Raw genomic sequence first — 27,443 nt, 5'->3', positions numbered from 1 at the left:
TATCCCAGCTGCTCATCCCCGACATTTTGGCCTTCCATGCTGTCTCTTTCCTGTTCTCCTGCACAGGCGGGCGACAAAAGTCAAGATTTACCCAAAAGTTCATCTTAGTCTCTTTAAAATCTTTAAGAACACACATTATAAGCCACAGACCATCAAAAAGTTGCCCTCTGTTGATCCCAGTTGCAATACAACACAGAATTCTGCCCTTCTTGTCAATATTCAACAGTAGCGAGTACACTGAGAAACTCACCCTCCTGCGTTCAGCTGCCAACTCCTGCTGTTTCTTCAGGTCTTCCGCTGTGGTCCTTTTCGCGAAGCGTTTTCTCCTCTTGCTAAGACGTTTCTCCAAAGCCTGCGCCTTCTCCGAGTCCCGGGGAACGATGGCGTCCGTGTCGCTGACAGAGGAAATAACAAAGGCAGTGCTCTTGCCCTCCTTCTTGGCTGCTCTTGCCTTGTCCTTTGCTCTACTAGAGCTCTCTGCAAGTTTCCGTGATCTATTCTGTAACATCTCCTGTTCACAAAGATACAAACAAAGCGATTCAGCTCAGAGCTTCAAGCCTTCAACTGTGCCAACAGCCTATATTTGTTCTCCAGCTGCTTTTGGTCCTTTCTTTCTTATTGTCTGTATCATCGAAATTTCTCAAATTTCCCTGATAATGACTAGAAATGATATGGAGAGGAGTTCAAATGATATGATATGATATGATATGATATAACTCACGTCACGTCTGTTGGCGGCGTTGCTGAGCTGCTGTCTCAGTTTAGTGCGTGATCCCGCGGGCTCCTTCTTGACCCGTTCGCGCCTCTCCTGGAGATTTTCTTCAAGTTTCTCCAGCTTAACCGGACGGCGAGGGGGCGCGTCGGGCTCGGAGGCGGGCTTGACTAGCACCTGGAAAGCGACGGACTCGCCCCGGGTGTTGAGGGGCAAGAGGCCGTCTTGTCGCAGCTCAGCAAGGACGTCGGCCGACGACTTGCTGGACCTAGGCTGGGACATTGGAGGCTGTGCGGTCACCACTGAACATTCTGGAACAATTCAAAGAATACGCGAAAATGTAGTTAATGTCCGTAGTAGCATATATTTACGGCAACATGTAAGATCTTGTATACGTTGCCTAAAGGATATGATAGGATAGGTCTACAACTACCCCCATCCATCACGACCGCATTTTGATCATATGCCATAATTTTAAGACAATAACAATAGACGGGAGGCTTCGTAAACCCAGTGACTCACCGGTGGTCCCGCGGACCATTTCCTCCTCTCCCGGTGCTGGTTCCTTCTCCACATCTCCATCCTCCACAGGGGACACCTTGTTAGAGCGCTTCATACAGAAGCAACTCGTCAGCGTAATGAGAAACTTCCACATTATGTACGTGTAGTCGTCACGAGTCTGTGATCAGTGACTATCGCTAAATAAGCTAGTGGAACTTTGTTGTTCTAAACGCAGCTAGGCAACACAATATAACGTCACAACTGATGGGAAAGTTTGGACTGTTCGATTATGGGACACAGCGAGGGGGTGAAGTGTGATCTTTCTGTCTCCGTTTTATCATTGTTCTACGATGTGATGCTTAAGGTACAAATTCAATTAGTTGAAAGTGGCTAACTGAATTAAACACAGAACAAAAAGATCTTATTTTATTACTTTTTGTTAAAACCATATACTTTTCTTACAATACGACACCCCCTCGTCTTGTCCAATAATGGAACATGATACAATAACTACGTTTTTACAAGTTTGTACGTTATTTGTACGTAACTATCTATTGTTCACTTCGACGCTCAAGTAATACAAAGCAAGTTAAAGCAGACCGGTTTGTCACCAATTAGGTTGAAATAAAATCATGCTTTACATCAATGTAAAAATGCATTATTTCAAACATACGTTTGAGTTTCCTCCCTGATGTGTTGAAAAACATGATCACTTTGGTTTCTTTTCTAGGATGAGGAGGGGGTCGTTTCAACTAAGCACGATATGATTGGTGAGTGGTGACTGATAAATAAATGACGACAACGACTTGGGATATTGTTCTTATTTTTGTACTGCTAAGCCCCCATAACAGGTATCACTAGCAGTGTGGTGCAAGAGAAGACAAGTGAAGTTAGTGTCATGATCGCCTCAAATGTCTAGCAGTGCGCACGTGTCAGTAACAGGTGATCGGAACAAATAAACATAGGGAAATAAAGGTAACGACACTAAGCAACATGAACAACTGAGCTATGGGTGTTTTATGAGTGAGTTTAGTGGGTATAAAATTTACTTATAACGATATATAAGGACGTGTAGGGCCGACTCAATGCAGCAAGGCCCTCCCCAGTTCAGTTTTGAACTTGGAGAGACGGACCCCACCTCCGCCACACCAGGACCAAGTTTCTTCCACTCCTGGATAGTGCGAGGGGAAAACGAGAGTCTGTAACGTTAGTAGTTGCATTTACTCGCAAGTCGCAATGGTCTGCAGTTTGAAAGCGTGGTTGGTGCGGCGGGAGCATATCATCTCAAGTCGCCAGGGCCAATCTTGGACGCTTGTGGGACAGAAATGTTGTTGTAGATAATTTTGTACATGGTTCAGTGAGCCTGGTATTCTTCTTTCGGGTTTGCAAAGACTGCCAACCCAGTTTGTTGATAAGTGCGGTGTCACAGAGCATGTGTGCTACGGAGATTTGTGCACGATGAAAACTTCATCATCTGCTTATCCTGGTCGACAACTGTGTAACTGACAGCCGTGTTGAACTAGACAAAACGTAGGATACTGAAACTCTGTATCGCTAAAGACCCTTGCCTTACTTTCCGTTGGTGTACACAAACACGTGTTTACGGTGAGAAAGTGAATGTAGTCATTCGAGGGTAAGGTGCTATGCAAGCAGAGGTTGATTTTGACATTTTACATACTAGACAGTAGGGGTGGGTATCGGTACAGTGTACTGGTACAAAACCGGTTTTTACCCCCATGAAATGTCATGGAGGTTATATTTTCACTAGCGTTTGTGTGTCTGTGTGTCTGTGATCAAGATAACTCAAGAACGGCTGGGTGGATTGGTTTCATACACGGTGTGTTGGAAGAGTGTGACAAAAGCTGGAAATTATGTGATTTTGGGCCCCCTAGCGGCTTCCTTTGGCACTGTAGTGCACCTTCCGGTGTTCTGAACAACCTATGGTCACGATTTAAGGGTGGGTGTTAGATAGCTCTTGTGCTCAGAAAGAAGTAACATAAGTTTGGCCCCCCCTAGCGACCAGATTTAGGACAGCAGGGGCATTTTTGTCAGAAACTTCTGAAGCGGATAACTCAAGAAGGGAACAACGGATTTTCATCATTTTTGGTATGTAGGTACCTTAGACAATGTTGTACAAAATAAAATACTAATTATGCAAAATTAGATACATTTGCATAATTAATGAGAATATTCTATCATAGCAGTTTTTTCAATGTACACTCTTGTCCCGGATATGATATTGTCTTGACATTTGGGTGGTAGATAGCTTTCAGTGTCATGACATAGTGGGCCAAGTTTCAGTCCCCTACGAATAAAGGTGAACTAACGTTAATAGATTAGATGTCTTCTGTCAGTCCCGAGACTTCTACCACAACAAGGATCTAGGTAAGAAATTCTGTATCTAAAGAAAGATCAGATAAAATATGACATGATACTCGCATTGAAAGATGCGGAAACCGTAGTTTGACTTTATTCAAAGTTTTGTACAACGTGCGAGTGCTCAACCCCGCGCTGCGAAGGAGAAAGAATAATAAATGTATCTGCTGATACATACAATCAACAGCAGTTAGTTTCTGTAAACCTTTTTTTTCAAATTATCAGAACAAACCCAGATGTGAACGTTATGTCAATTTTTCAATGAATTTTAACAAAAACCAGAGCATAAACTCTCCAGTCTCCAACTGCTCGTCCAGATCAGGCCTCTAGATCCCCCACTCTGGAAAATAAGAAAGAAATTCTGAAAACCACTTTTAAAACATGCAAACATTTACCTCAAAACATTTAGATGTAAAACGCATGTTTGAAAGAACGTGTTTTTTTTTTACATTCATGTATAACATTTTTGTTTTTTATTTCAACAACTTATTTGGCGGTAAGACAACCGGTCTGCATTAACTTAAGCTTTGGATTACATTAACGTTATGGTCGAACTGAACAATAGATAACGTACAAATAATGCACATGTGTGTAATAAAACATATACTCTACAATTTCATGCAAGTAGATTTCAAAACCCAACAAGAAGAATTTTCTTATTACAACATCTATTTCTACGCACCTCTAAAAATGTTTAAAAGTCGAGAGCCTTATCCCAGCTGCTCATCCCCGACATTTTGGCCTTCCATGCTGTCTCTTTCCTGTTCTCCTGCACAGGCGGGCGACAAAAGTCAAGAATTACCCAAAAGTTCATCTTTGTCTCTTTCAAAATCTTCAGGAACACAAATTACATGCCATAGGCCATCAAAAAGTTGCCCTTTGTTGATCCCAGTTGCAATACAACACAGAATTTTGCCCTTCCGATATTCAACATTAGAGAGTGCACTGAGAAACTCACCCTCCTGCGTTCAGCTGCCAACTCCTGCTGTTTCTTCAGGTCTTCCGCGGTGATCCTTTTCGCGACTCGCTCTCTCCTCTTGCTTAGACGTTTCTCCAAATCCTGCGCCTTCTCCGAGTCCCGGGGAACGATGGCATCCGTGTCGCTGACAGAGGAAATAACAAAGGCAGTGCTCTTGCGCTCCTTCTTCGCTGCCCTTGCTTTGGCCTTTGCTCTCCTAGAGCTCTCTGCAAGTTTCCGTGATCTATTCTGTAAGATCTCCTGTTCAGAAAGATACAAACAAAGCGATTTAGCTCAGAGCTTCAAGCCTTCAACTGTGCCAACAGCCTATATTTGTTCTCCAGCTGCTTTTGGTCCTTTCTTTCTTATTGTCTGTATCATCGAAATTTCTCGAAATTTCCCTGATAATGATCCACTCATTGACTAGAAATGATATGGAGAGGAGTTCAAATGATATGAAATGATATGATATGATACATGTATCACTCACGTCACGTCTGTTGGCGGCGTTGCTGAGTTGCTGTCTCAGTTTAGTGCGTGATCCCGCGGGCTCCTTCTTGACCCGTTCGCGCCTCTCCTGGAGATTTTCTTCAAGTTTCTCCAGCTTAACCGGACGGCGAGGGGGCGCGTCGGGCTCGGAGGCGGGCTTGACTAGCACCTGGAAAGCGACGGACTCGCCCCGGGTGTTGAGGGGCAACAGGCCGTCTTGTCGCAGCTCAGCAAGGACGTCGGCCGACGACTTGCTGGACCTTGGCTGGGACATCGGAGGCTGTGCGGTCACCACTGGACATTCTGGAACAATTCAAAGAATACATGAAAATGTAGTAAATGCTGGTGATAGCGTATATATTTACGATGACATGTAAGATTTTGTAGAAGTTACCTAAGGGATGTGATATAGGGCGGGTCTATACCACTCCCCTTCCATCACAAACTCACCACAAGCTATCTAGACTGAAAAAAAACACCGCCTCGCACAACGACCGAATTTTAATTTTATGCGATAAATACAACACGTACAACGTACGTAAACCCAGTGACTCACCGGTGGTCCCGCGGGCCATCTCCTCCTCTACCGGTGCTGTCTCTTTCTCCACATCTCCATCCTCCACAGGGGACACCTTGTTGGAGCGCTTCATACAGAAGCAGCTCGTGAGCGTAATGAGAAACTTCCACATTATGTACGTGCAATTGTCACGAGTCTATGATCAGTGACTATCGGCTAGTGGAACTTTGTTGTTCTAAACGCAGCTAGGCAACACAATATAACGTCACAACTGATGGGGAAGTGTGGAATGTTCGATTATGGGACAAGACGTGGGGGTGTTGTATGGTCTTTCTGTCTCCGTTTAATCATTGTTCTACGATGTGAGGCTTAAGTTACAAATTCAAGTAGTTGAAACTGGCCAAATGAAAAACAAAAAAGAACAAAATGATCTTATTTTATCACTTTTTGTTAAAGATATGTAAACATATAATTTTTACAATAAGACACCACCTCGTCCAATAATCGAACATGATACAATAAATACGTCATTATACGCGTATGTGCGTTATTTGTACGTTATCTATTGTTCACTTGGACGCTTAAGTAGTACAAAGCTCATGCTAAAAGCAGACCGGTTCTCTTGTCGCCAAATAGGTTTTTGAAATAAAATGCTTTACATAAATATAAAAAATGCATTATTTCAAACATGCGTTTGAGTTGCCCCCTGGATGTTTTGAAATACTAGTTACTAGACAAAAACGTCATCATCTTGATTTCTTTTCTAGGATGAGGAGAGGAGGGGGGTCGTTTTAACTTAGCAGAATATGATTGGTGAGTGGTGACTGATAAATAAATGATGACAACGACTTGGGATCTTGTTCTTATTTTTGTACTGCTAGGCCCCCATAACAGGTATTACTAGCAGTGCGCATGTGTTACGGTAACAAGTGATCGGGACAAATAAAAATAGGGAAATAAAAGTAAAGACATTGACGAACGTAAACAACTGATTTGTGGGTGCAAAAGAAGATAAGCGAATTTAGTGTAACGATCGTCTGAAATGTCTAGCAGGGTGTCAGTAACAAGTGATCGGAACAGATAAACATAGGGAAATAAAGGTAACAACACTAAGCAACATAAACAACAGAGTTGTGGGTGTTTAACGTTATGAGTGAATTTAGTGGGTAACGTTAACGTTAACGTTGTATACGAGGAAGTCTAGGAGCAACTCAAAGCAGGACCCGGCTTCCCAGTTCGGTTTTGAACAGGAAGAGAGACCCGCGGCCTCCGCCACACCAGGCTCAAGTTTCTTCAACTCCTGGATGGTGCGAGGGGAAAACGAGAACCTGTATAACGTTAGTACTTGGATTTACTCGTCGCAAGTCGCAATGGCCTGCAGCTGCAGTTTGGAAGCGTGGTTGGTGCGGCGAGAGCATCATCTCAAGTCGCCAGGACCAGTTATTTGGACGCATATGGGACAGAAATGTGGTTGAGAATGAATTTGTACATGGTTGTGAGTCTGACATTCTTCCTTCTGGTTTGCAAGGACTGTGGTGTCACAGAGCATGTGTGTGTACGGAGATTTGTGTAGAGTAGAGTAGAGTAGAGTTCTTCAGGCACGATGAAAACTTCATTATCTGCTTATGCTGACAACTGTGTGACTGACAGCCGTGTTGAACTGGACAAAACACAGGATACTCCAACTCTGTATCGGTAAAGACTCTTTCCTTACTTTCCTTTGGGGTGTATCACGTGTTTACGGTACAGTCGAACCGCAGAGCTCTATGCGCATCCGTTCTGCGCAGCCCTCTCTACGACAGGTCATACGCCGGAACACCGTTTGTCCTGGCTTGACCTCGCTGCATGGGTGTAAGCAAGTGCCCGTTGTGCAGCAAAAAGACCTCAGACCTACATAATGTTTGTTCTTTTTTATATCTACAGGCTTTGCCCAGTACAACCATGTAGATATTTCATGCATTGCAAAATGACAGCGAACACTGTAGCTTTCGAAACATTGGCAATTTTTGCCAGTTTATTTGTGGTTGTCTTTTTTGCAGTTCACCATGATCCCATTAGCTAACCCCACCACGTGATAGCCCAGTTCCTCACCTGAACATTGATACCAAACTTGCTTGTTTAATTTGAGGAGCAACGGGTTTGCCCCGAAATTATCTTCTAACATGCACAAATCACGGTGGTGAAGTTTCAGTCTGGTTGTTGCAGGCCACGCACACTACCCTGCGTTTTGACCATATTTTCATACATTTCGCATGGTGTCACAGGCCTCATTTCTTGGTACGAGAAGCTGAATGGGTTCTACTGTCAGATGCAATATAATAAGTGACATGATGATAGACAAGTACACATAGACACAGGGTTTTAGTGCAAAGTTAGACTTTTTAAAAAACATCAGATTTTGAGTCAATCTGTTTCGAACTCCTGCTCCGAACCTGGGTTCGAACGGTGGAACGCAGCCGGTACGTTCCATTTTCCGTGTCGTAGGGGTCAAGCGAGTTCAAGCCTAATGTTGCAGCGTTTGGAAAGGTTGATAAAACTTACGGCTCAGGACTTGCCGTCGCAAATAGGCTTCTTAAAACCTACCGAAATGAAACTGACATTAACCAGAAGCCAGAATAAGTGGGATTCATGTGCAAGCATACTGATATCAATACATCATGTCTGAGATTTGTAAAGCATAGTGAAAGATCAGTGTGTGCGGTTTCACGTTCGAAAAAAGATGCCGGGAAATTCGACATGTTGTCACATAATTTCGGGGCAAACCCGTTGCTCTTCAAATTTCCCCGGGAACTTAGGTATCAATGAAAAGGTGAGGAATTGGACTTTCGCGCTGTGAATTTATCTCGTGGGATCAAGTTGAACTGTAAAAAAAGACCGGCAAACATAAACTTACCAAAAATTGCTTATGTTTCAAAGCCAACAGCGTTCGCTGCCATTGGGCAATGCACGAAATATCTACATGGTTGTACTGGGCAAAACCTGTTGATATGAAAAAGTATAAACATCATGTAGGTCTGAGGTCTTTTTGTTGTACAACATTCAGTTAAAAACACCCATGCAGCGGGGTCAAATCGGGTCGCGACAAAAGCCGTATCTTAGAGAATAACGCGTTCTAGGGTGACCTGCGGTTCGACTGGGTAGGAAAGTGTGAATGTAGCCATTCGAACGTGACCTTACTCATACGGCAGTGACCCCATAGGTCACCGTTTCTAGCAATAACAACGTTTTATTTTGGAGGATACCGCAGTATTTTAGGCTCTTCCTTCTAACTTGGGAGTTGAAATTTCCAATGTGTGTCTGTGTTATGTTGGAAATGAGAAGACATTGAAGGCTATCAAATGAAAGTTTACGTCGGATTCGAACGTAAACGCCCACTTTTTCATTTCAACTAACGTTACAACTCGGCCAGTCATTTCTCAATGGACAGGTGATGATCGTTTGAGAAGGATTATGTACTAGCACCGTTATGGTGTTAAACTTAGGTTAGTTGTGTTTTTGTAGTTTAATATTTCATAAATGTGCATTTTTTACGCCAAGAGGGGAGGGGGAGCGGAGGATGGGGAGGGGGGCGAATCGCACTTGCGAACGTTGCTTCTAACGGTCATATGTTCTGGAACGCCATTGTACGGCATGGTTAGCCGGGGCAACCTTGTGTTTGCTTCATTCCGCGAGAGACTTCACCGCGGACGGACGTTCTTTTCAAGAGCTCCGCAGTCTCAGTGTTCCACACGGTTACGATCCTGACCGACACTATCCAACGATGTCTGACAGTCACTCCGAGTTACCCGTGGTCGGCACAGCATGCGCCATCGCAGGTAGACTCGCTCACAGGCGCGACGCCTGGAGGAAGTTGTGCGAAAACCGGGCCAAGCGGCTGCCAGCGATGGACGAAGCCGTGAAGCCCACCATTCTCTTTCAGGAAGGACCCAGCCCAGCGGAGGAGGACAGCAGTGCCGTGGACAGCCCAGCAGAGACGGAGGAGTCGGAATATGCTTCAGGTAAGGACAACAACTTTCTTCTCAAATTCATCAGTACAGGATTGTTTTTGTCTGGTGGAAATACTTTCTCTAGTTTCAGTACCACGGCTACACAAAGTGCGTCTGGCAATTTTCAGACGACCCAGGCAGCAATATTTCAGACTATAATTCTGTCCCAAATATGGTCTTATAATTTCACATATCCAGTTACTCTGGCGAGTGTATTCATAACTGTTATAACGTAAGGTTACCAGTTAATGGTCGAATTATGGAAAATGATTATTGTTCTGAAATGCTTGGGCAGAATTAGATATTTAACCCATTTGAAGAAACAGTAGTTTGTCTGTTAAAAAAGTGCATGGTAATTTATTTCTTCCCTCCATCTTTAGTTGCGCACCAGCATGTAATAATGGAGAGGTTGGCAGTGAAGAATTGTTCTAGGGTGACCAATTAACGGTCACTTGAGTCTTTCTCCCTGTAGTGCTCTGCCTATTAGCACACATATTCAAACACTTGCTGCAAAATATTACAGAAGTGGTAAACAAACAAACCACCGTAAAATTTTTGTGTCTACCCCACCATCGCCTGCAGTAGCGCCGTAGTGATGAATGAGGTTGGACTGCCGATTTTGCCTCAGTAGAACGTCACGTAAAGTCAACCCAGGCACCAAGGGCCCATGATCTTCCATGAAAATTGTGCAATATTCATTGCAATTGTTTTCAATGTTAATAACACATTTATAGCTTTATTATTATTGATTAATTTTTGCATGGTGCACCTTGAAATGTAGCCATGTCGCTAACTGACCGTTAATTGGTCCTGCACGTAAACTGGTAACCTTACGTTACGAGATTGAGTCAGAAAGTAATGCAAGTGGTTTCATAACAGACTCATATTTTAATAGATTGAGTTGAAATTTGGTACAAAGATAGAGGCATATATCCTCTTGTGATTGAAATTTTAAAATTTCTCTTTATCATCTTATGAGCAACTGAGTTGATTAAAAGATGGCCACACCCTTGGAAGCTTGTCAGACGATCAGTTCCTCTAAATCTGACCACTGAAAACTACTGTATGAGGTTGGAATTACACATGTATGATAACAAATGTCTCTATAGGTTGCATGCCAATTTTTATTTCTGAACTCCCAATACTTCCTCATTTACAGCTCCTAGGGTAAAGTAAGTTGTGATATAGAGCAAGTTGGATTTATACACGAATTCGTAAGTTGTTGGTTAAAAGGTTAAAAGACTGCTTTTCCATTAATCAAAAGAAACAAAATTTTTACACAATTATTCATTTTTTAAAGGCCAAGAAGTGTTTCGTTCCTCTTTGTTTATGGGAAAGTAGGCTACAGAAACTTTTCAACACACCTCAAATCTCGTGACCCTGACGACTGCTTATACCTCACTGTACACCAACAACAAAAAAAGAAAAACTAATACAATTTCAGAGTTGAAAGTAAGCATGTGGCAACAGACTATTCCATGTGCAGGCTTAGTTTTCTAAATAGCAAAAATTGGTTCATGGAAATTCTTAATTGTACGTTAATTGTATCTTTCTTTTGTTCTGACGGGATTCCAAGGGTGTGGTCATCTTGAAATCAGCTCAGTGACCTATAGAATAATGAACAACAAATTTAGATATTTTAATCTCAAAAGGATATATGCCTTTACTTTTTTTACCAAATTTCAACTCATTCAATTAAAAAATGAGTCTGTTATGAAACCATTTGCATTACTTTCTGACTCACCCTTCTATCATTGTCCATATAATAGTGGATGTAGTTGTGTTGTTGTTGCTGTTGTTGGTTTTCTGCTTTGCATTGGCATGAAGGTATTTGATTGAAGCAAGTAGTTAGGCCATGTTGATTTGATTATATGTATATGGACACAGCCCAGGACAACAGCCCAGCAGGGGAGGACAGCAGTGCCGTGTACAGCCCAGCAGAGAAGGGGGACAGCAGTGCCGTGAATAGCCCAGCAGAGGACAGCAGTGCCGTGGACAGCCCAGCAGAGATGGTCAGCAGTGCGGTTGACAGCCCAGCAGAGAAGGGGGACAGCAGTGCCGTGGACAGCCCAGCAGAGGATAGCAGTGCCATGGACAGCCAGGCAGAGGACAGCAGTGCCATGGACAGCCCAGCAGAGGAGGAGACCAGCAGCGAGGATGCTGACTACGAAGCAGATGATGAAGCAGAAGACAGCAGCGAGGGAGAAGATGACTCCAGTGAGAAAGAAGATGACACCACCCAGGAAGAAGATGACACCAGCCAGGTATTTTAAATGATTTGTACGTGGATATATCTGTATGTTATGGATGTCTGTAAGATTTTTTACGTAATTCAGCCTTCTGGATGCCAGGTATGTTCATTTTGAATAATCAATTTCACTGTTTGATGAAAATTCTATTTACTGAAAAATAAACCAATCATCATCATCAGGAAGAAGATGACGAGGAGGAGTCTAGCCAGGACGAGAATGACAGCAGTGGTGTCAGCAGCCTCTATGACTTCACCAGCCGGGACGAGACCGCCAGCCGGGATGAGACCGCCAGCCGAGATGAGACTGTTAGCCGAGACGAGACTGCCAGCCGGGACGAGAGCTACAGCAGTGGTGTCAGCAGCTTCTATGACTACACCAGCTGGGACCAGGAGTCTAGCAGTCTCTCCTCAGATGGATCGGAATGTGCTTCAGGTAAGGACAACAACTTTATTCTCAAATTCAGCAGTACAACCTTTTTTTTACTGGCGGAAGTACTTTCAGTACCACGGCTACACATAGTGTGTCTGGCAATGTTCAGAGGACCCGGTCAGCAATATTTCAGACTATAACTCTGTCCAAACATGGTCTATCTCACATACCCAGTGACTGTGTGTGGTTGGTGTATTCATAACTGTTTTATCATTGTCCACATAGTAGTGCATGTAGTTGTTGCTGTTTTCTCATTTGCTTTGGCATGAAGATATTTGATTAGGAAACAAGTAGTTAGGCCATGTTGATTTCATTACAATCTTTAGATGGATGACATTTCCGCATGTATCAATTTTTTGCTGTTTCCAAAATAAGAAAAAAAGAGTTTTCAGCCATACCATAAATCGTACAAAGCATCTGCAAAACTAGCAAATGTAACATTATGCCCTAAATAAAAAAGTAAAATGTATACTTAGAGTCCATTCCAAGACACCATGAGGGTTTTTAGGTGATATTTGTAATAAGTTTGAATTATTTTGAATAAATGAATATGTAAGCCAAAATAATTAACTTTTTTTTTAAAAATTGACAAAAAAATATTCATCTATTTGAATTCCTTTCAATATTTTAGAAACATTTTGAAAGTAACAGTACAAAAATATCTTTATTTAGAATAATTGTGAAACTTATGTGTGATTCTTTCACAATGCCAAATGGTTACATTAGTTTATTGCCCCCATAAAACTAAGTCCTATTGTTGCCTCTGAATATTTTTAGATTTCACTGCTGGGCACTGGTGGGTCCTTTGTGGTGGACCATTGTTGCATGTCACCCAACCAAACTTAGCAAGGATGTGTGAATTACTATCTTCCCAGCCCACTGACCCATTTACAAAATGTTACAAAAATGGTAGAAAATGGTAAATAATGGTAGAAAGCTGTTGTCATTAATAAGAAACCATTAGAAGTATTCAATTCCACATCATGATTATTTCCAATGTTTTACAGGATTGGGGATATGTTTATAAAGTTGAAACAGTGTTAAAAATATTTCTTAAGTATCAAATGTCCTAGACATATAATTACAAAACTTTAAAATCAATTGTAAACAATGGCAACAAACATCCGCACGGTGTCTTGGAATGGACTCTATGTCATAGAATGCCAACATCAATTCAGAGGTAACAGAAAAAGACTTGAAAGGACAAAAACGAAGAACTTTTAGTTTGTTATACCAAGGAGGTTAAACTCCTTGGGTATACCATATTCTGTGTGCTCAGACATTTGTTCAACCTATCTAATCACTTAGATTTCATAACGAAGGCAACCTTTTTTTTTTTCCAAACTTTTTATTTATTTACATGCTCACATCAGTTTGGTGGTTCTATACGATGTCATCCACATACTAGTAATCAAATCAACATGGCCTTATGGTAAGAAACATGATTAATCAGTAGAAGCATGGATTTGAATCCACTAATAATGGCACCACCATAAAGGTGGTATCTCACTGCACTTGGGGCACCGGTGTGGCACTGCAAGGTTTGTTAACTGTGGCACTGTTGTGATTTTTTTACAATTTTGACATTGTGTATATTCCGTAAAAGTATGACGAAGAATACAATAAAATACACAGAATATAAGAAAATTCGTCTTTATCTCTGAAATTCGTTGAGTAATCTTTTGAACCTCACAGTGATGCGCCGGTGCCCCAAGTTCAGTGAGATATCACTTTTAAAGACAGAATATGTTGACTGGCAATTTCCAAAACTACAACATTGTTTCAGTCATGGGTAATTTTTTTACGACTTGTAGGAAAGAAGAGGAGGAAGTGGTGGAAGAGGTTCTTCTGCTGCTGCAGCAGACAGGAGGCCTCTGACGACGAGTTTGACTAGAGAATGTGGTTAGTAAGGCTGGTTTTACTTGTTTGCTGTATGATATTCTGACAGTTGGGGCTGTATCATGAAAGAAAAATCAGTAGGTGGTTAGGAATATTATTTTCAGCCCTTAAACGTGTATTATTGTCAATCTGAAATGTTCTAAGACAATATTGTCCAATTGGGATCAACTTTGCTACCATTTTTCTATTCTACGTTAACCTATTTTTGAAATGATAATGAAATGTTCAGACACGCACACAAACACATTCATTCATTCACACATACACGCAAACATATATACATGTACATACACACATACATAGTATTACATACACACATACACATTCACATACAAACACACACAGGAATTGTTCATATGCTAAGACTTGCTGTGACAAAAATAAAAACAGTACATAGTCCCTAGTCCTGTCTTACATAATTATTCTTCTTTTTGTTTCCTTTCACACAGGCAAGGGGAAGAAGACAGAAGACTTATAAAGACATAATTGACATCTATTTTTATAACGAATTCTAGGAACTATTGTATAGTATCAGATGAGATGCTGAAGATCACTGTCTGGAAAATCATGTATTTGCAAATAAGTTATCAAAAATGTGTATGGGTGAATAAAGCTTTGTCAGAGAATACTGAATAGTACAACATTGTTTTGGGCTTTTTTCCCTGCTGTTATGCAAATTGCTGTGTCAGCGTATGTGAGAGATATGCAAGTCCTTGACTTTGTCTTAAGACATATAATCTATAAGACATATTATTCTCCAAGCAGAGGTTTGGGGTTGGCTAGTAGTGGCCAAAGTGGCCTTCACTATTGAGGCTGGGTGAAGAAACTTTAGAAAGATGTAAAAATCGCCACTACTAGGAAGCCGAGTGAGTGCGTGAGTAGCTGAAAACTATCAATTGAAGTAATCAGTTGAAGTAATGATGTTATCAACCCTTTATATGTGACATTGCCCATTGAAAATTGGCTAGTGAGCTTAAAAATAGAAATGATGAGGATAGCACAAGTTACGGATAGCTTGCAATAATCAACCTTACAGACACTCAAATTATGAAATATGGAAAATGGCGTAGGAGTAGCCGTTGGTGCTGGGTGTGCAACAGTTAGCTCCTGTAACTCAAACAACAGGAGCTAAACTAAATTTGCCTCAAAATTGTAAGTCTTTTTTTTTTCACAAAATCTTTATTCATTTTTGAAATAAAAACAATACAAAGTGGATGTACACAAAAGCAACCTAAACCGGGTAAGACAATTTGCATTTTCCCAACTAAATTAATCTAACAGTGCATAACCAATGGGTCCCCACTTTAACAAGTGTTTTTCAGTTTTCTGTAAGTTTTGAGCAATGATGTATTCTACTTTGTAATAATAATGTACATAGGCTAAAAAACTATGTAGGAATTTTTAAATGCCTACTTTTTAAGATATACATTTTAGCAATTAATAACAATGTGTTCAGAAAAATAGGATTAGAACCAAAAGAACCAAATAATATAATTCTACTTGTAAATCTAAATACAATTTTCATATGCTTCCAACATTATAAGTCTTAATTTGTCTTACCCTTGTTGCTTTAGGACTATTGAAAATTTATCTTTGCTTTAGTTTTATAGTCTAAGCTGTGAATTGATATACTAATTGGAAGTCTAAACTCGATGTAGCTGTTAATTTATTAATTGGCCTAGGAGGCTTTTATTCCTAACTTGGCCAAAGTCCCCTGTTACTATTCGACCAGGTGAGAGTCTGGTTGAGACAAGCAAAAACTGTATGGCCGAAACAATTCTTCCATTAATAAACGGACGAAAAAAATGCCAATGTTTCGGAAACTACAGCATAGGCTGTCATTTTGCAATGCACAAAATATCTACATGGTTTACCTGAATTTAAATTTTACTGGACAATTATAGATGTAAAAAAAAATGATAAACATTATTGAAATTAGGCTAGCCCCTGAGGCGTCACCAAAAATACACATGTATAGAGTTTGAATCTGAATTAGACAATGCAGACAGAACCCACGATAGGGGAACACATAATCCTGGGTGACAGACTGCACACAAATTTAGCTACATCACATCTGCCACGGGACGTATTAAACCATGCGCAGAAAATGTCGTACCAGTTTTTACCCCTCCTCACCAGTCTGACTCGCGTGTCCTGCTCTTTGGACTGGACCACACTTTCCACCTACCCATATTGAAGAACCAGTGAATATGAGGCCATATGAGGTTTTGAATGAACATTGAGGATTTTCGCAAACATTTAATCGGCCAAAATTGTCTCTAAAACCTCTCTAACGTAAAAAAAACTGACACATGCCTCAGCGTTTAGGTTTTTTTAATACATCTAGCCCGATCATATCTATAATTTTACAGGCTACTTGCAAAAAAAAAAAAACTCTCGGCCGATCTAACCCCCAGGAAAAAATGAATTCGTCCAATAACTGATCTCAATAATAGCCTCTCTATGATTGGTCATTTTGTGGACCGCTGAATGACAGAGCTTTTCGTTTGGACCAATCACATCGCCCGTTACTACACTGGAAATCATGTGACATATTGCCAACGTTGGCGCTTGAATTGAATATCAGTGGAAGAAAATCTGTGGCAAGATTTTGCAAAGGTTTGTATTTTTGTTGGATTTATTGGATCCATAGAGGTGATACCTTTTGTTTTAGGTCACATACATTGTCCAGAATGTCTCAAGATATCTTTCTGTTACTCGATGGATGTTTTGGCGGTAAAAATGTTTCAGAAACGGGGCAGGAAATTTTGTTATTCTTTTGTGGGAGGGGGGCAAAACTTTGATTTGCTGACTGAAATTTTACCTAAATTTATTTGGTTTACATAGTAATTTGCCCCTTCTCGAATACGTGATGGGTTATCCATCAAGTAAGGGTTTAAGTCCGGCACATTTTAGGCGTTTTATTCGGCTTTGTGGACTTGTCTAAACCATGTGCTTCTGTTGGATTTCAACACATGAAGGTGCTATTATTAATTTTTCTAATGATAATATTTGCCCACCAACATGGTCAGCTCGCTGAAGAATTCAAACTCTATGATAACCATAATATGACAAGCCTAACAGGTATATAATGCCTATCATGCCGTTTCTTTGCTCCAACTTTGCATGTTGCTCAAGCCACTTCACAGCTATTTTGAAAGAAAAAGTAGACATAGACGGAAAATTGTCTACTTCCTTGAGTAACTTGTTACTGTACCAACTATAATGTCACAAAGTCCGTTAACATGAATATAAATGATCTTAAACTAAGTGTAATAGTTCAATCTTCATCCTTTGAGAGGTAACAAAACAAAGAACAGATCTTGCTCTTAGTTAAGTTTGATGTTAGTGGTAGTTGTAACTTGTAATATAGTCACCAAGCATGTACATTATTCTTCTAAGGTCTGTTTTATTTAATCTGAAAAATTTTCCTGCTGGTTTTCGATTCAAGCCTTTCTATTAAGGTATCTCGGTTGGCTAAATTGGCATTTTGACCTTCCACTGTTTTCTTATTAATGAATTAAGAAAGAATGGAGCCATAATGAATGTTGATAGATGGGCATTAAAGAATTCTAAATCTCATTTTTTGGGGGCCAAATTGATGACGTCATCATTTTTATTACCTCTGATATTATTTTTTTCTATGACAAAATACAGCACTTTGGTACATACCACTGTAATGAAACTTCGTATTTCGTTGCATAATGATGGAAGCTACAAACGTAGTGTTGCGCAAACTGATATCTACTTACGATCTGTAGTTATTAAGAATTATTTTTTTAAATTAGATGAAAACAAACATTTTCTAATTACTACAGATCATTAGTAGATATCAATTTGCGCAACACTACGTTTTTAGCTTCCAGATTTATGCAACGAAAAACGAAGTTTCATTACAGTGGTATGTACCAGAGTGCTGTATTTTGTCATAGAAAAAAATAATATCAGAGGTAATAAAAATGATGACGTCATCAATTCGGCCCCAAAAATATCAGATTTAGAATTCTCTAATGCCCATCTATCAACATTCGTTACGGCTCCATTCTTTCTTAATTTATTAAAAAGAAAACAGTGGAAGGTCAAAATGCCAATTTAGCCAACCGAGATACCTTAATACATTTATTCCGAGAACAGTTTCATCACTTTGGCAATTCACTGAGTGACAGTGGTGTTATGAATTAATTTCAACCCACATTTCCTCGAGGCAATTCTGATTGATTCACTTTGTTATGTTAATTTTTGTGGGACTATCTGTCAGCAACGACACCTATGCTGCAGTCAGAATTGCTCTGAGGAAGGTGACAGTTGCCAAAATGTCAGTTGAATAAAACATTTACTGATTTAGTTGTGTGCAAAGAATTTGTTAGTCCATTTCCATTTACTAGTATTCTGTGAAGTATTCCTTTCATTCCACAGATCTGTATATGATGTGAATCCATGACTCACTCTATCTGAAGGATGAGTTCGGTGTACAAGTCTATAGTTGTGCCTCCTGAGAAGGTGACCTCTATCAACGATGAGTTTGCCAAGATGTTTGAAGGAGGTGGTGCTGTGAAGGTAAGGGACAAGGGAATGTTTACTTGTTGTTTGTTTTGTTTTTGTTATTGATTTTGTATACCCAGTAAGCTGCCTCATGACATTATATTTATTTGATCTAGGGAAGAACCCCTACCCTTTTTGATGGTTTCATAACATTTATCCTAGGGCTGGGTATCGGTTTTTCTTATTGGACCGGTCCAGAAAAAAAGGACCTGAAAAAATTAGGTGACCGGATGTTGGACGGATTAGAAAATTAACAGATTATTTTATCAGGCATTCACACGTTTTGGCGCTAGCAGGTGGAAGAAAATAACAAGAGTGAAGTAGTGTAGAGTTTATAGTAATTTCTACCAAGTTTTACAGCCAATCGTACAGCAGGTGCAGTTAGCGTTGTAGGATTTTAAAACGCCAGTGTAAGTCTAATACTCCACCAAACAGATCTATTTGTAGTAAAATGGACCATTGGTATGAGTCAAACTGAATCAGGTCCAGGTTCAGGTCCGGACCTGATCCTTTGGACCTGAACCGGACCTGGACCTGAATTTTCTGTACCGGTACCCAGCCCTAATTTATCCCATTTATGAATGAAGGTTAGACATCCAGGTAAACAATACTATCTTCAGCGTCTTCTAGTATTCAAATATTATCTTCAGCATCACTAGATGGATGTCACTCAAAACATCCAGAAGTAAACCTTGTTTCTATCCAGTTGTACATGGGGAGATTGAATATTGTATTTGAACATAACAATTATCAAGCATGCGATACAAAAGATGCTGAATACAGGACAGATTTTGAGGAAAGAAAAGAAAATTGATAAACTGGTAATATTCATTTTTTTTGGATAAAAAATGTATATTCATTTTGAAGATGAGAGCAATATTTTTTTCTTTCACCGCCCTTCATTACAGGACAAAGCAAATGTTAGTGGCATAGCGAGCAGTAGGCATACAGCTCCTGCCTTCAAGTCCCCCGCCAGCCGCGTGGTGTACAAAGCCTCACCGGTGGCGAAACTTGTCGCAGCCATGCGACAAAAAAAGACGTTCGAAGAGCTGGAACAAATCATGTCCCCAGGGTCCTCTTCCGCCAGGCAAGCCGTCAGGAAAGATCGTACCAATCCGCCGGCGCCCGATTTACAGAACGGCTCGCTTCCGGTACAAGGGACGGGTGAGGACAAGGAAAACATGAGCAGACCTACGTCTGAAGTTGACAAGAGTGCGAGTGATGTACAGCAAAGCAGGAGCGAAGAGCCGCAGAAAGAGCCCTCGGTTGGTCTAGCGCCAAAGGACGCAGGCTCCAAGCCTACGGGAGGGAGGGAGAGACAGACCGCGGGGGCGCGCAAACAGAAGGTCATGAACTGGCTGGAATCCCACGACGAGGAGATGTTGCTACAACATGACCCTGACGACCTCATCGTCTCTCCGCCCTCGACAGAACGAGCGCCGGACGTGGGCTTTTCCTCCCAGCTCGGTGATGACACCACAGCGACAACCAACAAGGTATGTCTATGTGTTCTGTCACCTAAACTTGTAAGATAATATCGATGTTAACCAGGGCTCAAAATACTGGTGCATGTGCACCCAGGTGCACCCAAAATTGGAGCTGTGCACCCAATTATTTTCTGTGCACAGGGTGCACCCAAATATTTTCTGAAGTTTATGTATATAAAGATATCAAAGTATACTAGACTAAGTATACATCTGGTTTTTTGCATCATATTCTTGACATCTAAGTGATAGAAAGATAATAAAAATGTCTGTCATTGTACTTGTTTAAGAATTTGGTAGCTTTTAACTAAGTTTTATTATTAGGTTATTACGTAAATTTAAGTGGTGCACCCCAAAATTCCCTGGTACATGTATGTGGTAAACTCTAACTAGAACTTATATCAAATATCTTGATAAAGTTATACATGAAGTGGTGTCCATTAGTTCTATAGATTGTTCAGGTATGATAAGTACAGGTGCAATAGATGTCATATTTTATATATTATATGTCATATTTTTCATTCATTTATTGTATGTAAATGTCTTTTCTGATCAGTCTCAGGAAGATGACAGTATGGACGACAGAGATAGTGACGATGATACCATCAAGATGAACGAGACAGATGGTACCATCGAGGAAGCTGATGAGAATGGGCATCAAGGGTACAAGAGAACCAAGGTCTGTCAGAAGAGCATTTAAAGCTCCAAAGTCTGTTGGTTTTAGGTTTTATTACACTGAACTGCAGACAACGTAAGGTTGTATAATTTATACCAACACTGAATACAACTGAAACTGTTAGGTCAACAAGTCAACTTGGCTTTTTTTCTCCATGTCTGAACTAGATTCCCAATTTGCTCTAAAGATTAGCAATTACCTGGTAGCTTTGCATGTGAGTTGGTGAACAGCAACGAATGAGTGATAAAATGACATCATAGCAGGAAGCACTCTCTGATTGGCTAAAACATCATTAGCAAATCTGACAATATTCTAGAATATTTAGAGGACAGGTAAAAATTCAAAGACTGGTGACTTGTAAAGGTATGGAGTTTTGTTGTTTCTATGTATACTAGTATATGGCTTTATATAAAGAATATTTTGTGGATTTATATAGGACACTGACGTGGAAATGAATGCAGAGGGAATGGATGGAGAGATAGTAGAAGAGAAGACTCTTGATGAAGACAGAGATGACAACATGTCTGAAGAGGACATGGATGAGGAGGAGGAGCAGGAAATGGACCAGCCTCCGAATGATCGACTTTCACAGAGTTCACAGAGTATCGCCTGGGCTGATAACATAGGTACAGTACTGAGTACATTTGTATATCAATGCTACATCAAAAGGGCTCTAAATACTGGGTGCACGTGCACCCAGGTGTACCCAAAATTGGGTGCACAGGGTGCACTCAAATATTTTCTTAGGTTTATGTATGGAAAGATATCAAAGTATACTTGAGTATACATCATATTCTTGACATCTAAGTGTTAGAAAGATAATAAAAATGTCTGTCATGGTACTTGTTTAAGAATTTGATAAGTTTTATTATTAGGTTGTTACTTGAATTTAAGTGGTGCACCCAAACATTTTTTGGTGCACCCAATTTTTCAAGCTGGGTGCACCAGTGCACCTAATCCCAAAAATGAATTTTGAGCCCAGATCAACATCTAACCTGACAGGCTATTTGGCAGTTTTGAGATCAGAAAACATTCTATTTGTGAAGCCACATGATGATTGTTGATGTTTTATCATCCTACCATGATGTGTTCTTTTTTTTTGCAGACAATGTGTCAGTCGATACAACTGATACTTCAAGGCAAGAGAAACCAGCTGCCCCCAACCCGAAGAAAGATGTAAGAAATGTTTGTGGTATCCACAGAGGCTGCTTAATGCTTGTATCTTTATGCATGGGAACATTTAAGGAAATGTTTAGTTGACAGCAATGCCAATGTATAGTCCAAGATATAGAGGTTGACATTTACCTATTTAAGCTACTTCTGGTGCTATGTACCTGTACACAGGCATGGAATTGGACTTTTAAAATGTTTAGGTTCACTTAAAAAAAAGAAGCCTAAGGCCACACCAATTTAATTTCTTGGTTCACGGATTTTTTCATAAAAAATATGGAGCGAGAGGGCGAAATAAAAATAAAAATAAAAATTGTAAAATGGTTGGGGTAAAGGTAAGGGCTAATCCAAAACGTAAAGAATAAAAAGTTTTCAGCTTGAAAAAAGTACAAAAGACTATTACTGTACAGTAACAGCTCCTGTTTGTTGAAAATTACAAAAGTAGTGTCAGTTTTTATGTTTGCTACACTAGAAAGTTGTTGAATGGTTTCATTTATGGTGAAAATTTGCTGAGTGGTAATTTTTATTTTTATTTTTTTTTTCCAAAAAATAGGAGCGAGCGAATCCGTGAACCAAGAAATTAAATCGGTGTGGCCTAAATGTTGGGTTACTCGGGTACAAAGTCTGCCAAGATAATCTCTCACTTGTATTCCCCTTTTCATTCTTAACCATGTGAAGGCCTTCCATGGATCTTGAAATTTGTGCTGGAAAAAGACAAAAACTTTGTTGCTTTTGTGTAAATTACAGAGCCTTTGTGTTTAATAATACTGCCTGTATCTAATTTTGAATTTATACTTTTAAAATTAAATGTACAATTAAAAAGTAAAATTCATGCCAGCATGCAATTTATCATGTAACTAATTTGAGTATGTTGAGCACACATATGCTATGGGTTTAGGTTTAGACTTGTATGTCCGGACCTGAATCTGGACCTGAATCTGAAGATGAGTTCAGGTACGCAGTACTAGCTCAAGACTAGTACAGTACAAGAAAGTCAGAAAAGGGAAAATATCATTATCATTAAGTCTTTTTTGTATTTCCCTCCATAGACTGCAGTGAAGCCGTTTAAGGAGCACATTCTCTACGACTGGTTTATTAAACCAATGAGAAAGTCTACAGACATCGTGGTTGAGGGCCATCGCAAGTAAGTACATGCTAGCTTCTTGAAAAAGTTCCTTGTCTTGGTCAGATTTTGTTTGGAACTTTATAAGGATATACATTTGTAGTGGGAACAAATAAGTCTTCCCAGATTTTATACAAGGACAATGAGAATGAACTTGCATATTTATGCCCACTTTGGGGTACACGTAAGTGTATGGAGTAGAAAATTATGCTATGCTCCTTCTATGTTTGCATAGTTTCTTCCATCTTGTTAAACCATGCGTAAAACAATTTTACAAAGCTTATCAACTGCCTACAGAAGGCTATGGGACTGCCTTTACCCTTTTTCACCTTTTAAGTGTAAGGTATCTGTGGAGCAATCTTATTCATTCATTTTTGTTTTTGTGAGAGACAAAAAATAAGGTTTCTGTCTCAGAACGAATACATGCACCTGTCTTGTTCAAGGTACCATAAGCATAACAGTATTGTCTTTGAAACCTGAGAAGACATTTAGTCTGTTTTGTTTACTGACTAAGTGTAAGATGTTCTTATGTGTATTACTACAGGCAAGACCCAGAGCACCAGTATTGGCACAGCACTGCCATTGTGAAGAGGGTGACATCCCGTATGGTGGTTACTGGCAGTGGTACCGTGTACAGGCTCCGAGGGTTCATAGACAGGTCTATGGTACTAGAACAAGGTAGGCAATCATGTTTATGAAGATTAGTTCGTTCGAAGATTAGACATCCAAGTAAACGATATTTCAAAACGAATATAAAATTCGAAGAATTACTTCCAGATTTTTGAGTGACATCCATCACTCTTCTCAGCGTCACTAGAATGAACTGGAAGATCAAATCAATACTAAGTATCATCTTCATCATTCCCTGTGTTCTGCACCTACAGTCTTTGAAGAGTCCTGGAGTTGCATTTAGATTTTCTTCATCTTTCTCCATTGTGCTTTGCATCCTGCAAGCTTCCTTAGCTGTTGGAGTTTCTTTACTGTTGTAGGGCTTGCTCTCTGTCTCTGTGCTTTAGGTCTGCTTTTAGCAAGCTGAGTAGGTTGACACAGTGTCTTGTATCTGCTGGAGTCTAGTATGGCAAATTCAAGGGCTTTTTGTGCAGGGGTGTCTTGTGGCATCCTGAGGATGTGTCCAAACATAGACAACCTTAGTAAGTCTATCTGAAAAAAACCCCCAATTTTTACAAGTTTCAAAATAAAAGAAATCCTTCTTAGTTATTGAATAGTGGTATTGTTTGCATACAATGTCACTTGTGTGTCATACTCATTTCTTGTCTATTGATAAGTCCTCCCTCAAATTTATCTAACATCTGTTTTTCTGCAGGATTCCACGCCAAGATTGCGAAAGCCTTCAAAACTGGCTTCCCTGAGAATTGGAAGGAGGTCCTTGAGGACATTGCCAACAGCACCTCAGAAAAGTGAGTTTTACTGTCTTGTTGAGAGCCATTGGTTGAAGCTCAAAGATGGGTTATATTTTATCTAGATCTTAGAAACCTTCTTAGAAGTGCTACCACTATAGTTGTACAATTTGAGCTTTTTTCCAACACTTTTTTTTCAGTCAGACTTGTTTTTACCTTTATTTAACCCTGCCAACCTTCATCAGATGACTGATTCACTGTGATGATGTACTGGAATCTGGAAGTGTGATGATGTCATGAGTGAATCAAAGGTGGCACTTAAACATCAGTGTCAATCAACCCCCTTTGAAACTCGACGGTGGTAGATTCCATCTTTCTTCCACCTTTGATTCACTCTTGACATCATCACTTGAATACAGAAGCCAAAATTAGTTTGGGGGCAAAGTGTGCCATCTCTGATTGCCTCCTCTTTTGCAGGCAAGGTCAAGGACAGAGGAACACCAACAAACTGAAGGTTCATCACAAAGTGAGAGAGTCAACAAGAGCTGGTATGCATGCTTTAGTGTTCCAAAGTCAATCACAGTGTTGAGTTCTACACAGTGGCACCCAGCGTTATCAAAAAAGTCAAAACTTGTTCTAGTGACCACCTCTTTACAAAGACCACGTGATGCACATTCAAACCTGCACTAGTGACCACCTCTACATAAGGATCACCTGGTTATTGATATACAGTCAAACCTGTACTGGTAAATATCTCCACATAAACTTGATAAAGACCACCTGGCCGTTGATACACAGTCAAACCTGTACAAGTGACAACCTCAACATAAAAAATGTAAGGAGCATCTCGCCATTGATATACAGTCTATTTGGCACAAGTAACCATTTTTTTGTAAGGAGCACCTGGCCATTGTGCATTTATTACCATTTACCACAAAGTTTTATGATAATCAAAAACAGGAGAATTGTAAACAATTTATACATGCAACTTTGAAAGTAAAGTGATACAGGTAGTGTCTTTAGCCCTGAGTTCCACAGCAAATGAATTACTTTTGACTTTTACACCCAAATGATGAACTGAATTTCCATTTGTTCCTAGTCCCCGACGTCCCGCCACACTCGGTACAAAACGTGTTGGGCTCCTTGGGGCGGTCGCGTAGCGGACGTGTGGTAAAGCCCAGGATGGCATGGTGGGCCAACCAGAGGGTTGTCATTGAGAAAGACAATGTCAAGATCCACTGCACCAGTAGTGACGAGCTGGCCATGTCACCCGCATTTCTCAGCTTCAGAACTGTCAAAGGCTTGGTGAGTTACATTGTAGCAGTTATACTGTAAATGCATTTAAGTTAGTGGGGGTTTACTTTCATGGTAGCAGGAAAAAGGACTTTTTGCGGTGGTTTTAAGTTCGCGGTAGCACCATGCTGTGTAGTCTCTTACTGTCCTGGAAAAATGTTTCCACTGTTCCAGTGGTTTTAAATTCGTGGTGAAGTGGCCACCGCAAAAACCGTGAACATGAAACCGCTGCGAACATTTCTGTATTTACAGTATTCTGTACATGTACCGTATTATCAGTTGCATACAGCTATCTCACTCTTTCTCTCTCTCTCTCTCTCTCTCTAAGGTATATTATGTGTGTACATATATATATACAGAATTTTTACCATCAGGCCATGTTGATTTGATTATATTGATGACATACAACCCTAAAATTGATTAAACTTTAAAGGATGCGAAAGAAGAAAAAGATTCATTCAGTAGGAAACATAAGTTGGTCAGGAAGGTTGAACAATTATGGTATAGTAATAAACAAATCAATAGATTCTTGGTTTTTGTTCTGTAACATTTTTTTTTTTTTACTTCGGCATTCTACAACATTTTCTGATATTTCTTTGCAACTTTGCCAGCATATATTTGCAGTAGCTTTGTACAATTCACAGTATGGTAGAAAAGATTTTTATTTTGTAATTGGACTAAAGTTGATGTGTATGCTGATGTCATCCATGATATTCATATTAACATGGCCTAAGAGTGGGCTGCCTCATGTACAATTTGTGTTTGGGACAGTTTACCAGTTATGTGATCCATACAGAATATAAATTTAAGAAGCACAGACATGGTTGGTGTATCAATGAGTTGCCCTTACAGTGTTGTGATATGTGGCTGATTCTTCCTTTTCAGATTGTACACAGAGATGACCTAGAAGACAGTAGAAGGTAGGTGTGAACAGTTATGGTAGATGTTACTAGAACTGTCATGTTTGATCCAATCTAAGTGCTGGGCATGTAAAAAACGTGTGTCATTTCCTGTTTACATTCAGAAGTAGCAGTACTATCTTTCAATGAACAAAGACATTCGTACAAAATATACACCCTTCTGATATTATTGGACGTCAAATCTTCCAAACCAGCTTTGTCCAAACCATCCTTCCAGTTCTTAGCTCCTGCTGCCAAGTAAGCAAGTTAGTTTCTGTTTGTGGCTTCATAGTAAACATAGCAGCCGATTTGCAACTTGGAAGCACAGCTCAAGAAATACTTTTTTTTGAGAAGCAGAAAAGCAAACATGAAAAATTGCAATTGTATCTACATTACAATGATTATGCTTTGTTTGCTTCTAACAAGAACATTTTGGGTGAATGTGCCAGTTTCCGAATCAGCTGCTGTATTTACTGTGACGCCACCAACCTGTAATGTTGCATGTAACCTAAAAAGTATTTTGAGCAAACTATTGGCTGTAAAATGTTGCTGTTGGTGTTGTTTGATGTTGCTATCTGGTGTAACCAGTTGTTGTTGTTGGTAGTGGTCGATAAGGCGTCAGAAGGATGACTGTCCGTGATCGTCACCCAATGAACACAGTTGTTGTTGTTGGTAGTGGTTGCTGTTGTTGTAGAAGTCTTGTTTGTTTTACCTCAGCGGAACTCCAGGCACCGTCAAGCGCCGCCCTGCCAGCAGGCGTGCGACAAAAACCGCCACGG

The 27,443-nt window shown here is 40.2% G+C and overlaps 3 protein-coding genes and 1 long non-coding RNA gene across 4 annotated transcripts; all 4 read left to right on the top strand.

Moving 5' to 3' along the window:
• Positions 1-9,119: 9,119 nt before the first annotated feature.
• Positions 9,120-11,812, top strand: LOC118419841 (neuromodulin-like). The gene is made up of 2 exons (XM_035826511.1): positions 9,120-9,551; positions 11,427-11,812. Exons 1-2 carry the CDS (start codon positions 9,314-9,316, stop codon positions 11,810-11,812), a joined length of 624 nt encoding a protein of 207 aa, XP_035682404.1. The 5' UTR covers positions 9,120-9,313.
• A 161-nt stretch (positions 11,813-11,973) lies between these two features.
• On the top strand, positions 11,974-14,147 carry LOC118419212. Its single transcript, XM_035825564.1, has 2 exons — positions 11,974-12,223; positions 14,035-14,147. The coding sequence occupies exons 1-2, from the start codon at positions 11,978-11,980 to the stop codon at positions 14,125-14,127; spliced, it is 339 nt and encodes a 112-aa protein (XP_035681457.1). The 5' UTR covers positions 11,974-11,977; the 3' UTR covers positions 14,128-14,147.
• Positions 14,148-18,531: 4,384 nt separating this feature from the next.
• Positions 18,532-24,536, top strand: LOC118419763 (protein bfr2-like). Its single transcript, XM_035826384.1, has 8 exons — positions 18,532-18,676; positions 19,570-20,157; positions 20,702-20,824; positions 21,258-21,447; positions 21,927-21,997; positions 23,041-23,135; positions 23,659-23,792; positions 24,439-24,536. Exons 1-8 carry the CDS (start codon positions 18,578-18,580, stop codon positions 24,534-24,536), a joined length of 1,398 nt encoding a protein of 465 aa, XP_035682277.1. The 5' UTR covers positions 18,532-18,577.
• Positions 24,537-24,953: 417 nt separating this feature from the next.
• On the top strand, positions 24,954-27,419 carry LOC118419266. Its single transcript, XR_004831611.1, has 4 exons — positions 24,954-25,020; positions 25,572-25,777; positions 26,651-26,685; positions 27,382-27,419. It is a non-coding gene; the product is annotated as an uncharacterized LOC118419266 (long non-coding RNA).
• Positions 27,420-27,443: the final 24 nt, after the last annotated feature.

The sequence above is a fragment of the Branchiostoma floridae genome, chromosome 1 (assembly GCF_000003815.2).
Source record: "Branchiostoma floridae strain S238N-H82 chromosome 1, Bfl_VNyyK, whole genome shotgun sequence".
In the NCBI taxonomy this organism is placed as follows: Eukaryota; Metazoa; Chordata; class Leptocardii; order Amphioxiformes; family Branchiostomatidae; genus Branchiostoma; species Branchiostoma floridae.
This window is presented reverse-complemented; position numbering and strand designations above follow the sequence as displayed.